This window comes from Ipomoea triloba, chromosome 14 (assembly GCF_003576645.1).
Source record: "Ipomoea triloba cultivar NCNSP0323 chromosome 14, ASM357664v1".
NCBI lineage: Eukaryota > Viridiplantae > Streptophyta > Magnoliopsida > Solanales > Convolvulaceae > Ipomoea > Ipomoea triloba.
Genome location: NC_044929.1, coordinates 21,324,045 through 21,339,303, shown reverse-complemented (window position 1 = coordinate 21,339,303; position 15,259 = coordinate 21,324,045). Strand labels below are relative to the sequence as shown.

The following is a 15,259-nucleotide window of genomic DNA, read 5'->3' as shown; positions in this document are numbered from 1 at the left end:
TATATTTTCCCAACTAAAATCTTCTTCATTTTATTTCTCTAAGTGGGATTATGTACAAGTGAGTTAATACAAATAAAATAAGTACTCCCTAATTAATTAAATAAATCAGTACGACATTCACAAGAATGGAATTCCAAACAGGTCTTACGCCGTCCACGATGAGTATCTCTGTCCTGTGGTGCCGATAAAATCACTACAGTCTACAGTCAGTGACGGATTGCATGGTTACAAAGCGGTTAATAACAACCAATTCCACATGGGGCGATCCAAAACAATAGGCCACATACACATAATCCCCGGCATTATTATATTCTTCTTAGTTCTTCCCTTCAAACTTCAATTCAAAGTCGTCGTCATCAAAGGACACATATATATCCAATTCAAATCTCCGTCAGGCAATCAAATCAAGTCCGTTGAATTTTACATATTCTCAGTCAGATCGAGATCAGAGTGACCGCAGTGTACCTGTTGCAATGACTCTAACTCGCCACGTGTCCTTCAAAGAAGACAGCACCGACCGGTCCCCCGCCCCCAGCAGCTTCGCCGGTTACTACAGCGACTCCGAGTCTCAGAAGAAGAAATGCCAGCCCCGCTGCAACCGCTGCTGCGCGTGGATCTCAGTTGGCGTCGGCGTCGTCTTAGCCGCCTTATTCATCTGGCTCATCGTCTTCTACTCCTTCCTCGTCTCCAACATGCCGCGCTTCTTCCTCAGCGCCGTGGAAACGCACAGCATAAAGATCCGCAAGGATAAGAGCGGCGATTCGACGTTGACGGCCAACGTCACCGTCCGATACAACGCGACGAACGATAACGACAAGATCTCCTTCGATTACAGCCAGATGAAGGCCGCGATTTCGCTCGACGGCATCCACTTGGAGTGGTCGGAGGTCGCCGCCTTCCACCAGACGACGAACAACGTCACCAAGTTGGAGATGCACTCCGTCGTGAAGAATATGTACGTGGAGGAAGCCGACGGCGATGATCTGATGTCCAATTCCCAGCGACACCTCATGACGGTGGATCTCACGCTGGTAGGGAACATCAATTATCGCGTGGGCGATAGTAGGATAAGCAGTTGCCCCTTCAAAGTCATGTGCCAACAAGCGCCTCAAACTGTCCTTGACAGCGGAGTCGGTTATGGATGCAATATTAGGATGAGCCCTCTAAGAATCTAACCACTAAGGTACATACTTTTTTTTTTTTACTAACAACTAAGGGCTGTATTTGACTTTTATTTTAAGCTATCTAATAATTTCTCATTTGAAAAAGTCACAGAGATGTTATTGAACCCAATCTAGTACTTGATACTAAAGCACCTTTCAAGACAAAAGGACATTGTCCGCTACATGCCCTACATAATACACATTTTAAGACAAAAGGATGTCATGCATGCCTCTAACTTGGCCTGGTCACACTGTCGACTAGGTAATAAAAAATGTTACAAGTTCGACTCCTAAAGGAGGCAGCTTATTGACCTTCTTGATTTGAGTCAGTCCTTTACTGATTAAAATCACAAAGTAGTGCATACTCTTAAATAGTAGCTGTGAGTTTCCTTCCTCACTGAAAAAAAAAAAAAAAACTATTTCAATTAAGTGCACATATACTCTTCAATGGCATAAAATTCCTCAATCTATCAGTATTAACTATTTTGCACTGATATTTAATTAATTGTGTGATTTTGTAGGTTATCTTGCCGGTGTTTGAGGCAATTAAAATCATTCCTCTTGGATTCATGGTGGGGAAGGATGAAAATAATGAAGATGAGAAATGCAGTACTAACGTACACGTACGTAGTTTCATGCGTTTGGTAGATTATTTCAATTCAGTGGAGGGAACTACTTTCCGCCATTGTTGAAAAAGAAGGTCGGGGGAGCATGCAGCTGGACCATGTATCGATGCTAGCTCAGCTCCTTTGTACGTGGTTGATATACACTATATATACGTACAATGTTGTATTGTATTTAACATTAACATGAGCCTACGAGAGCAAAGACCTGTCTACTCATTATTAATTGATTGTCGAAAATAAAACATCATCAATTACATAAATTTAAAGGCACTATCATGTTCAAAACTTATTACTCCCTCCATTTCATTTGATGCATCTTGTCCGATTAATCAAACTTGACTAAAATTATTTTTAATCTAATTTTTATAACATTAAGTTTAGTATTATTATACAAAATTTATTATATATTTAAAACTACACTAAAAGTACTATTAAACACACAAAAAAAATTAAGTAAAAAATATTAAAAGAAATAAACAAAGAATAAAAAATTAGTTTGACCAATAAATAGTGAGTATGGCATATAAAATGAAACATGAGAAGATAAATGCTGAATATTAAGAGGTAATAATACTATTTATAACTCTATTACAATGTGATGTTACAATGTAGTATAGTTAGCTCAAACCCACTCCCTTCCATATAGAAGTGTAAATCGGGTGCCACTAGATCACAAGGTCTTTGACTGAGTCATATATCATTAATTACACATGATACATAAAATAGGATCGAACAAGAGAAATATCAATTATTAAATAATAATAATTTATCTGTCATATTTTATCCCTCCTACTTACTATTCATTGGTTAAACCAACTCTTTCTTTTTTATTTATTTTCTTTAGTATGTTTACTTATTTTTAAATTTTTTTTTTTGTATTTAATAGTTTTTAAATATATAAATTTTGTATATTAATACTAAACTTAATATTATAAAAAATTGAATTAAAAATAATTTCAGTTAAAAGTCAAGTCTCATTAACTGAATTAACATATAAACAATAAAATGAGAGAGAAAATAATAAAGGGAAATGTAAAATTATAAATGAGGTGTAAAAGGATGAAAGTAATAATTTTAGTGAATAAATAATTGTGACTTGATTGACAAGCTAGAGGAGGAGTCTCTTCCAGCTTGGATGAATAATAATGGAGCACGTGGCGGTCCCATTGCCTCTCCATTTTTGCTTCTTTACCAAGCTATAGCGCCCAACCCTTTCTTACTTGACAAATTATACAGTGCACCCATGCACAGTACATGGACCATGGTAATTGGTAAAGATAAGTAATTGATAAATATTTATTTTGGTATATTAATGTTTATTTTAATGTATAATAAATTCATTTTTAAGTAATATTATATATATATATATATATATATATATATATATATAATACATTAAAAATAAATATATATACTATCATTTATCTTATAATATGGATCATGGTCTATTGTATAATGATTGCTTTACTTTTCAATATATGCAGTGAAAAATTGGAAATTTACATATTCAAACTACTACTAAGGATGTTTCATATTTTTCTTTTAATGCGAAGGAAATACTAACAAAATTAAATAAATGAAATATGACTATATCGTACAAATACAACTATTGATATGATAATGCATGCTACATATCATCATAAGGTGGAGACTCTATAATGTCATAAGCCCCGAGTTGATAAACGTTCACATTGTCACAATTCAATTAGCCAACGAACGCAAAATAAGTTAAGAAGATTTATTTTGCTAACAACTCTAAGGTACAGGACACTTTCCACAATTTATATTATCATCCACAAGTTTCAAATGTAAGAGTGATAAGGGTCATAAAATTTGCGTTCAAATTTATAGAAAAGTTCACGTGTTGTGAACCAATCACACAAGTATTAACTTCTACATAGTTAAATATGATTAAAGGAACATATTCGATCTCTATTGACAAGGCTTCGGATGACATTAGAAGAAAAAAATTTAGTGACCATCATTTAAACTCTAATTAATTCAAATACAATTTAAAATTTAAAATTTTACAATACAAATTTAAAAATTTTCAAACTCAAAACAAACTAGGCATTTGAATGTCGATGCTCTAACTAATGTAATTGTGGTAATGGAGAGTCAATGAAAACAATAATTTAGTTGCGTTGTGTTGTTGTCGATTATTACCAACACAGTAGTGAAGTTTGCCTAAAGTACACCATCGCATTGTGGCTCCGAATTTCTCACATCACTCAAAAATCTAATTATAGTCTCTTTTTATTATTATTATTATTATTTTAAAGTAACATATTATGTTTGAAACATGTGAATTAAATAATAATAATAATAATAATATATTATTATTATTATTATTATTAATGATAACAACCAGAACAATAATAATAATAATTGAAAGAACTCTTTCAAATATGAATTGATAGCATGAATCTTGACCACTAATTGGTTGAAAGCTTAGCCAAAAGGAAAAACATCAAAATTTGTCTATTTTCACTAAATACAATTCATATATAATAATAAGTTATATTTAATTAATTAATAAAAATAAACATGCAAATTATTGACTTGTAAAGAAAAAAACATTTTATATTTGGACTCCTTTCTTCTCATCATCTTCTTAGCAATTTCGTTTCTTTGAAATATTCAATTGAAAAAAATGGGACAACTTTGTTAAAAGCAAATTAAGAGAAATTTCAAAGTAAATATTATACATTTTCCTTCCTTGTACAATACAAGTGTTTGACGTGTCAACAACCGACAGCTGTCAGTCGTCACACAGCCCCAAAAAAGACAGCAATCTTCCACTCTAGCTCCCCTTCTGCCCAGTATAGTATTGTAGTTGTAATGTTGTATATTGTCCCGAAACTGGTGACCGATGCTATATAAGATGAGTGTAATTTTTCCAACACTGTTTGGTAAATAGTTGTTAGCTTTTAACTGAGTTGATTAGTGAGTTTGATTAGCTGATAGCATTAGCGAATTATAAAAAGATATTTTGGTAAATTAGCTGTTAGCTGATAGTTGATTATATGTAAAATGATTTTCTCAAAAAACTTATCGAAAAAACTACTTTGAGCAACTTTTTAAATTTTAGCATTTTGAAACAATAAGTTGTTACAAAAAGCTAATTTTTATTGAATGTTTAATCAAGTCAAACATCTAATAGTGGTCAAGTAAGTTAAAATTGACTGATAAGCTAACTACGTTACCAAGCAGGGCCATTGTCTTAATCAAGTTCGTCCACATTATTTTTGTAGTGCAATTTGCCTATCATATGTGATTTGCAAACGAATATACAATAGCAAAGTTTATTCTATATATGTCATCAAGTAGTGACTGTAAATTTTTCTCATCACACAAAAAAAAATTATAAATTTCTTGAAAAATATATTATTTTGTCTCTTAATTTTACTTTATAATGTTTTTCTTTTACTTCATAATAATGACAATAAAATTCATTATATATTGAAAATAAAATATTTGTAATGTTAAGCATACGCATCTAAAATACAAAACAGTGATTGTTCCATGAGTATAATTTTGTGGCATGAGACCATGAGATATGTGGCAAGAAAATGATTTGACGTGACATAAACAGTCCAAAAACATTTGCTCTTGTAATAACTAATAATTTATGAACACGACGCTTACTATTTTGGTAATTGCCATAAAGATAGAATTTTGTGTTGTTTAGACCAAAAAGTGTATGTGATAGGGTATGATTATTGTATGAGAATGTCAGTTTGATTATTATCAACACCCTTTTGATTGAATTTTTTCTAATGCAATTTACATCTCTTGTATGATTTACTAGCTATTACACAAAAGTAGAGGTTAAATCGTGTATACCTTCAAGTAATGATTGTGGATTTTTCCTCGTTACCCAAAAAATTAAGTTGTTAGTACTTAACTTGATTAAATTTTATACAATTACTGTACATTTTTTTTTTGATTAGACCACGAGATGTCTTTAACAAGTTCTAATGGTAAGCTAAGAGACCCCTTTAAACCCGTATTATACTTAGAAAATTAATATTCGTTCACACTGAATTGACCCAATTATGAAAACCCCTATTTGTAGGAGTTTTCGTGTACATTTAGTTCAAATTATAAGATTCTTACATTCAAATTCATAGGAGTTTCACATCTTATTAAATAGATATTTGATATACGTGGCTAAGAGTATACTATAAAACTATTTAAGAAAATTTTATATTGCCTACAATAAATTAAGATGGCGTTTGGTGCTTTTTCATCAATTAAATTTCTATGAAAATGTTTTTCAGAAATATATTTGATGGAAATAACTTTACTGAGAAAATTAATTGGCATCTTTGGTGTTGCCCTAAAAATATAACAATTAAATTACCTGACAAATTGATTAATACCTTTGGTTCATTTAAACTTTTTCAGAATAAATTTTAAAATCTCGAATATATTCTTACTATATAAAAGATTTTTAACATGGCAAGTGTGATACCAAAACGGATAATAAATATATAATTCAATAAAATTGGCAGATTCTTAGTAAGCCAAGAAAAAAGATCTCACCCCCTTAAGTGAGATTTTTGAAAAGAATGTGATCTCACCCCCTTAAGTGAGATTTACTTTCCTTAATATCATAGAATGTGATTTCATTGACCTAAACATTTTAAAGTCAAATATTACACTAAATGTAAAAATAATTTTCTCACATTTTAAATTCTCAATAAAGTTTTAACTTTTCTGACTACTAAAGCCATGTAAATAAGAATATATTACATGTCGGCCATGTAATTCGAACCAAATTTAAAATAGAATCACCCAACAAAGCTGGTCAATTACTTGATATGTGATTAATGGTAAACTATAAAACTATTTCAAACACACCAGGGAGGAAGAGGTGCATCCAGAGGTAGAGGTGGTAGAGTTACAGCTCCCAGACGCGCGACGGCCGAGTCTGAGCATACAGTAGTAAGAGGCCATAACTATGGAAAGCAGATCGTAAGCTCGGAGGTATACCACCATTCAAGCCAAGAAACCCCAGAATCCTCTCACAGGGAAGAGTTTGGTTTCGCACTAAAAGAGAATCCCCCCGACGCTGCAAGGACATTTGGTAATAAGGTCGAGGATCAGGAGGTTGAGATGTTGGATTATGATGGCCTCTTAGGCCAGCGGGTGTTGGTAATGGACGATAGCCCGGGCTCCTGAGTACAAAACCTGCCTTCCCACCCTCTGTGTGAATGAAAATCTTTGAACCGAAGGTGTCAGGGGAGCAGGCTAACCGCATTTGCAATAGTTTTGGTTACGAAGAATGGACCAGAGTGGAGGTTGTTGGGTTCTCGGGAGGTATATGAATTTTTTGGTCCGCCAATACTGGAAGATGATAGAATGGCCTATCCATCATGGAGATACATGTATAGTCACTATTAGACTTGGTTTATGTACTGGGTTTCCCCCTTCCAATCTAAATAAAAAAATAAAACTATTTCAAATATATATATATATATATATACATTATTTATGAGAAATAATATGATAATATATTACATGTTGGACATGTAATATGTATCAAATTTAACGTAAAAGATTAAAAATCAATAAATAAATATATAAGATATACATCAAATGTAACATGAGAGACAAATAGTCACTAAGGAAGTACGTAATATGTTTGAAATTTAACAAAAAAAGACTAAAAGTCACCAAATAACCATGTAATATGTACCAAATTTAATGTAAAAGACCAAGAGTCACCAAACAATCATATAATATGTACCAAATTTAATGTAAAAGACTAAGAGTCACCAAACAAGCATGTAATATGCACCGAAGTTAATATAAAAGACAAAAAGCCACCAAACAAAATCGACCAAAAGAATTAATTTGGGCGATATCTCATCATGAGCGCTCCCACGATCCTTTCCTGAAATGTTATAAATTACAAGATGTGCAATACAGAATCAAAAATGAAACCTTTCATTTTATAAGATAGTGTCATTTATAGGTTTGTCTTTTGTCAGTACATTGTATGCACGGGGCATGAAATGAAATAAATTTTTATTAGGTATCACAATTTAGACTAAACTAATCATAAATTGTGAGAGCTCTTAATGAAGAGTCAGTGAAAGAGATAAATGACGAGTCAGTCTATAAATTTGTACACTAAGTATACAAGGGACGTTCATCTCCTCTGATCGGTCTATTCGGGTTATAGGTAAAAATTTCGCGGTGCAAAAGTCCACCGCGGTATGACCCGTGCAGTCGTGCACTATAAATGGAGCCACTCAGCGCCCCCACTGCACTCGGTTTTACACCTCCCCTTTGCCCCCCTTTTTATACACACATAGATAGACACACACTCTCTCTCCCCCTCTCTCACTCTCTCTCTCTCTGATTATTAGTCTTCTTTATATGCAAATCTGGGGAGTGTTTTGCTTTTGCAGTAGTGAGATTTCAGAGAGAGAATTTTGGGGCATTCGTACGGCCCGAAGAAATTGTAGGTTCTATGTTTCCCGCCAAAACAGCAAAAAAGTAGAAACTCATCAACTTGCACTTCCCCTTTTTCTCTTCCCTATAATAATACCCACCTCTCACTTCTACTCACCCCTTCGCCATAGATTTTTCTTTTCTTTTCTACCCATTATGTACAGTTCTTGAGGGATATAATCTCACCCTTCAAGTCAACTCGTAGTATTGTTTCAGTCGATTCTTATTTGATCGGAATTTTTAATACTCTGTGATGGTATTTGAGAAAGCGACGGATTTGGGTTCTCCGGAGACGGTGAAGTTCTCGGAGCACGTGATCATGACTAACAAGCACGTGCCAGAGGGTAGTTTCGGATCGGGCGCTCCGGGGATGCTTCGGAACAGAGTTGTACGGATTGTGGTCACCGACGGCGACGCCACGGACTCCTCCGGCGACGAAGGGGAGAGGGGGGTGGGTAGGAGGAGGGTGAAGAGACACGTGTCGGAGATCAAGCTTGTGCCGCCGCCGGCGGAGCAACGGGTTCAGTTTACTTCCAGCGGGAGTAAAAAGAGGGGGGTGAGTGACGTCACGTCGTCGGAATCTGACGCCAGCAGCCGGAAGAAGTTCAGAGGAGTGCGTCAGCGGCCGTGGGGGCGTTGGGCTGCGGAGATTCGCGACCCGACCCGAGGGAAACGCCTCTGGCTCGGAACCTTTGACTCGCCGGAAGAAGCCGCCACCGTCTACGACAAGGCCGCCGTGAGACTAAAAGGCGCTGACGCCGTCACCAACTTCCCCAAACTAACGGTAACGGAGACGGCGGTCGACGCCTCAAACAACGCCGCCGTTCTCTCCCCCGCCTCCGTCCTCCGTTACGACGACTCCACTCCGTTCGACAGCCCCGTCCAGAGTGACGTCACCCCAAACGGAGACGAATTCACGGCGTTAACCAATCTCGACGATTTCGGAAACTTCGACTCCCCAATCGACTTCGACTTCTTAGGCTTGCCGAGTTTCCGGTTACTCGCAAATCACCGCGCCGAGGAATTCGACGAGTTTGACGTTGACTATTTTCTCCTCGAAAATCAGTTAGAAGACCCCCGCTCTCTGATGGCTGAACTGTAAATTCACCTTTTTTCGGGGCGTAATGCGACTCTGACGTGGCACTTTTGGCGGCAAATCATCGAGTGTGTGTAACTGTGTATTGCGAGTACTGCGTGTTGCCTATTTTGCACGGCGGCTTTTTTTATGGATATTTCAATTTTTGGTCAACGATATATTAATAATTAATTGTATCAAAAAATATATATTATAATTAATTAATTATATAATAATTGTATTTATTGATAACAGTGAAAGAGTGGGGTACGAGGAGACCAGGTTCAGCGTTGTGTATAATGTTTGCTTGGATGTCAAGCCTTGCGTTGAAACACTGTTCATATTTTGACGTTTAAATATCAATGTCTGTGTCAATTTGAGTTGGAAATCAAATTAGTTTATTTGTGGTTTCTTGTTTTTTTGTTCTAGAATGGATTTCTTAATTTAGCTTTGATGCATACAAGTCTTGCAATACAACTTGGAATATGAAAAATTTATTATCACTGTAAAATTTTATTACGGATTAGAATTAGAACAAACACCTTGTGCTCAAATGGCAGAGCAGTGGCTCTCCCATATGGGACGTAATAAGTTTGAGCCTTAGTGGAGTCAATAAGTTGAGAAAGTAGTTTTGAACAAATATTATAATTGTGCATAGATTTGTGCTCCGTATATCACAAGTGTATTTTTCAATCTAGTAAACCGTAGATCTAAAGAACCGAGCTCATAGTGAGAACCCACAACTAGGGATGAGCAAAAAGTAAGACCGGCCGAGAAATCGATAACCGAATCGATCGAAAATTTTTGTTTTTGACCGATTATCGGTTACAATTTTTAAAAAATTTCAGTTATTTTGATTTTTCAATTGGTTATCGTTTTTGGGCCAAAAAATTTAAAGGTTCACAATTCTCAACATGAACATTAGTTATGACTTTTTCCTTAGCCCTTAACTCCATCGAATACTTGTTATGTTTAATCATTATTTAATAAATTTTTAAAATTTTCTCATTTTATATTATCAATTAATATTTTTTTAAAAAAAATGTTTAAGCATTATTTGATAAATTTCTAAAATTTATTATCATTTTATATTATCAATTAATAATTATGTTATTCATTGATTTTGGAGGTGTAGAGTTTTGAAAATTGATATAGAACTGTTGATGATAGTGTCATATTGGCATATTGGGTAATGGGAAAATGTATGAGTTCACTTGCACATGATAGTTGATAATGCAACACGTGTATAAATTTGGAATGTAAGAAAGTTCAACACCAACTTGTGTTGATGTCTTCCAACTTGATCCGTTGTGTCATCCTATGTAAGCCTACAATTGATCAATTGTTTATGTTTGGATATGGTTGATGATGCATATAGGAGCACTACATAGTGTTGTTGGAGTTATAAGTTGAAAACTTAACCTATTGAACTTTTCAATTTCAACGGCTAAGTTATAAATAATTTAGATTAATTTACTTTATTTTGATTTTTATCGACTAAGGTCATAAGATTATAAGATTATTTCACTTAAAGCACGCTTTCAAATAGTAGACATAATTTTTTAAAAAAAAATCTATTTTTTTTAGTAAAAAAAAAGATTCTAAATTATAATTTGACATTTTTTATTTGATTATATTTATGGGCATTTATTAGTGTTTGATGTTTTTATTTGATTATTTATTCACTATGGGTATTTATTAGTGTTTGATTATAAGAGTGATGATTTTTTTAAAGGCATTTAGTGTGATAGAGTTATGTGTCAAAAAAAAAAAAAACCCTATAAGCTAAGTGTGAAGTTCATAATGAATCTACAACTCATTATTTCCTGCCAAGGACCTTGTAGTCCAGTGACATCAAACCCTTCCCTTTATACGGGAGGTGGTGGGTTCGAGCCTCAGTGGAGGCAGCTCCAATAGGTTGAGAAAGTAGTTATGAACAAGTAGTTACGAACAGATATTGCATTGCAATAGAGTCAGTAATATTCAAAAAAAAAAAACTCAGTAATATTCAAAAAAAAAAAAAACTCATTATTTCCTATTATCTTCCTGGATCTATGATACTAGGACCATAAATTTTTACCAAAATCTTTAACCATATGAGGTGGCAATATAAGTGTGTGTGCGTGTGTAATATTAATGTGAGGTGAGGTCGACCAAATAACGGTGACCAATACAAAAAATAATTATTGGCACATTAGCTACAAAAAGAGTAGTTGAATTGTTAGAATATGATTCTTCTATCTGAATGTCATGAATTTAATTTTTGCTAACATTTTCTCGATCTAACATGTTTTCTTTGTGTGGTTTGAATGCTATTAATCTATTATACATGAGAAGGATTTACCACAATGCACACCGTCTAATACTGGAATTTTTTAGTTCATATAGTTTTATCCTATGCTAATGGGTTAGACTTGTTATGTATAAGTAGTTTTTTAATAACTTGTATAGATAAATTTGATAAGCATTTATTTTTGTTTTTGAGATGCTGAAATTTTTAATTAAGGTATCCTTGAATAGTTGAATACTTATATTAATTTAACTCCTAACTTTTTGAAATTAATAAAATTCAATTCAAAATGTATAAAATACATTCATATATACGTAGTGAATTTGGTGAAATTTAGAGCATTTCAAATGTTTCAAACCAAATTTAGTCAATTCAACAATGTCTAGGGAAAATAAGTCATCAAATTAATAATTGTTATTAAAAATAAAATTTTCAATATTGTCGATAATCCAACAATGACATTATATATGAAAATAATTTATAATGTACTTGCTGAGTTCATGGACCACGAAGCAAGAATGAATAATGAACTTTAATGATGACATGACAAAAAATATGTAATAAATTTCAATATACCTTCTACTTATATAAGAGCGAAGAGGATTAGACCGTCCTAGAATGATTGATCGAGTAGATAGAGCATGATTCACATAAGTCCGTTACACAGAATATTTAAAATGCGGTTTACTTCTCCTATACAGGAGTACAGTGGCTACGAATTTTTCTTGTTACCCAAAAGAGGACTAGACTGCATGGAGGATTTTCATAGTGTAATTTACCTTTTCTGCACAAGAGTGAGGTGTCTACGAGTTTTACCAGACCACTTTTTTTTTTTTTTTTTAAATCTTTTTCATTACAATAATATTTTTATTACTCTTATACCACTAAAAATATATCTAGAGATCTTTTCTAGAAGTTTTTTTGTTTTTGTTTTGTTTTTGTTTTTGTTTTTTTTGTTTTTTTTTTTAGTGTTTCAAAGTCTTTGAATGCTATTATTAGTCCTCAATTTATAGGTCAATTGGACGTGTAGTGGAAGTTGAACCGAGTCAATAAACTAAGGTGATTGTGAGAAGAAAAAGTCGCCTAGCTAGTCTTGCAAGTTGTGGCTTTATAATTTGAATTGAGTTTGAGCATACATCAACAAATTAAATAACATTTTGAGGCTTTTTTGTCATTGTCTCATCCTTTAGTTAAAAAAAAAAAAATCATTATTATTTCCTTTTTTAAAAGAATTATTATTATTATTGTTATTTCTTTAACCTCACAAAATATATATTATCAACGCTTTATTATTTACTAAATTGTATAATATTCATTCTCTTTCATTTACCAAAAAGTTCTGATCGAAATTACTACTTGAATGTGCATTTTGGATGAAGCTAAGTCAACCTTGTAACTTTAGTTGACAAATGATTACAAAGAAAATAAATCAACTTAAGTTACTCAATTGCATGAGCTCGTCCTACAAATGGTGAATTTTTTGTGGGTCCCGCGGCGTAGAGAAAAAGGAGTTGGACACGCACAAATGCACAATAGGTCAATAGCCTGTTTCGCCCACAATGATGCCCAGTCGAGAGTGTGTAGTACACGCGTCGACTGGCGCATCATTGCCCTGATTTTTTTCTTTTGCTTCAGACTTCTATTTTTTTTCTTCATTTTTCTTAACCTTCTTCTCTTTCTTTTTTCTCCTACCAGACACCTCAAAAATCACTTCAAAAATCTCACTATTGAATTGCTCAATGAATCATAATTCTTGAATTAAGACCATCCATTTTTGAATGATGAAATTTTGGTGGAAAATTCACCATGGGGTGAGGTGACTAGAGTCGAAGTCTCGAAGACAATGTCCAAAGTCTTGTGCGTCAATGCGTCATGTCTTTGTCACATTGGTGTGGATGTGTCATTAGCCAATAGACGTATGGTTGGTTGGGAAGCAGAGCGCAAGGCAGCCGCCTCGTTTCCCTTGCCGGACGTTAAACGCTAGAGTGACAGAGAAATACACGCGCTTGACGTCAACCATCATGTCCATTCATTTGTATCACCAATCATGACAAATTCCATTTGAGGATGTTCCTATTTCCTAACAACAACACAAATACGAGGTAATTGCTTTCATTCAATCACTATTCTTTTCTCATCTTTTTTTTGAGTAAATTCAAGAGGTGGTCCGGGTCCACCCGACTAATCCTCACTCACTTCGAGAGTTACGAGGATTGACCCAAGGGAAATCGTCACTTACGATAAGGCCATTTGAACTAACGCATTGGTTTCTATTCTTTTCTCATTGCTTTTACACAAGTCATTATTATTATTATTATTATTTTTTGTGAAAAATCACAATTATTACTATGTATATAATTGTGTACAATAATCTACAAATCACACATAAAGAATAAATTGTATTAGAAAAATCAAATGCGACAGACTCAATCAAGAGAATATTAGCAAGAATCGAACTTATAACCTTCATATATGAGAATCATGTTCCATTCACTCAACCACTCATTTCGAAGCATGTACAAGTCTTTTTTGTTCCGTTGTTTTTCATGTGTTATATTATTTATAAAATTTAAAATTTCGATCAGGACTCATTTCTCTCCAGTTGACAAAATATAATAACTCTTAGGCGCTAAAAAGATACCTTAGTAGGCTGAGGCGCAAAAGGAGGAATCCGTCTGAGGAAGGGCTCGCATAATTAAATATTCAAAAGTATAATCATAATACGCATGGAGTGATTTTTATAAGAAAAAATATTAAGTGGAGTCACATTCTCTACTTCTAACTTTTACTTTGCATTCAAATTTTTGATATAAACATTTTTATTGAGGTCCACATGAAAAAAAAAAACAATTTATTAATGCCCATCACATAAGAAGTAAAATTGATAGAGTGAAATTAAGAGTACATATAGTAATTTTTTTAATTTTTTTTATAATGAAATGTGACATTCCTTTTTCTAAACTTAATGATATGATTATATTAAAGAAAATTTAAAAATTCTTGGTGGAATAATAGGCTTCGTTTGTCAATGTAGAGTATCATAACTCAAACTAGGCTTCTTGGTTAAACCATGGATATCATATTTTAGTGTATAGATTGGACTAAGTGCATTTGGTTAGTTCACAAGTCACAACCCCATAAAAACTAGGTGAAGTGGTGGAAATGGTTTAACTCAATTATTTTGACCTTAAAAGGACCACATTAACACTTACAATGGTCACATAGAGATAGTGGTGATCGGTGAGTATGTCTTTATTTTTCACTAAACAACTGTCAGAGACATTATAATAGACAATGACGCACAATAAATACATTATAGGCACGAGGAATCATACACCTTAATTTTTATTTTTATTTTTAATAAAAACTCTTATATAGTTGTATACTTGTATTCTCCCCAGTAACTATATTTTATATCACTACTCGTAATTATATGAATTAATTCACGAGTATTTAATTAAATATTAGTTGACCTAGTGTCTCTTAAAATATTTAAACATCATTAATTTTTTGGGGGTATATTATTGTATTGGTAACTTCTTATATTACATGATGAAATTAATATATATATATATTCGAATTTTAATCATGGTCCCATCCAAAACACCTTTACTAAAAGAGTTATTGAATACATATTAGT

At 33.4% G+C, this 15,259-nt stretch overlaps 2 protein-coding genes across 2 annotated transcripts; both read left to right on the top strand.

The window, feature by feature from the left end:
• The first annotated feature begins 340 nt into the window (after positions 1–340).
• Positions 341–2,072, top strand: LOC116005103. Its single transcript, XM_031245345.1, has 2 exons — positions 341–1,183; positions 1,685–2,072. Exon 1 carries the CDS (start codon positions 474–476, stop codon positions 1,173–1,175), a length of 702 nt encoding a protein of 233 aa, XP_031101205.1. The 5' UTR covers positions 341–473; the 3' UTR covers positions 1,176–1,183; positions 1,685–2,072.
• Positions 2,073–8,086: 6,014 nt separating this feature from the next.
• On the top strand, positions 8,087–9,740 carry LOC116003692 (pathogenesis-related genes transcriptional activator PTI6-like). The gene has a single exon (XM_031243594.1). The coding sequence runs from the start codon at positions 8,508–8,510 to the stop codon at positions 9,354–9,356; it is 849 nt and encodes a 282-aa protein (XP_031099454.1). The 5' UTR covers positions 8,087–8,507; the 3' UTR covers positions 9,357–9,740.
• The last annotated feature ends 5,519 nt before the right edge of the window (positions 9,741–15,259 follow it).

Coding starts and splice junctions, on each gene's coding strand:
- LOC116005103 (XM_031245345.1), top strand. CDS start 474: ATGACTCTAACTCGCCACGTGTCCTTCAAAGAAGACAGCACCGACCGG.
- LOC116003692 (XM_031243594.1), top strand. CDS start 8,508: ATGGTATTTGAGAAAGCGACGGATTTGGGTTCTCCGGAGACGGTGAAG.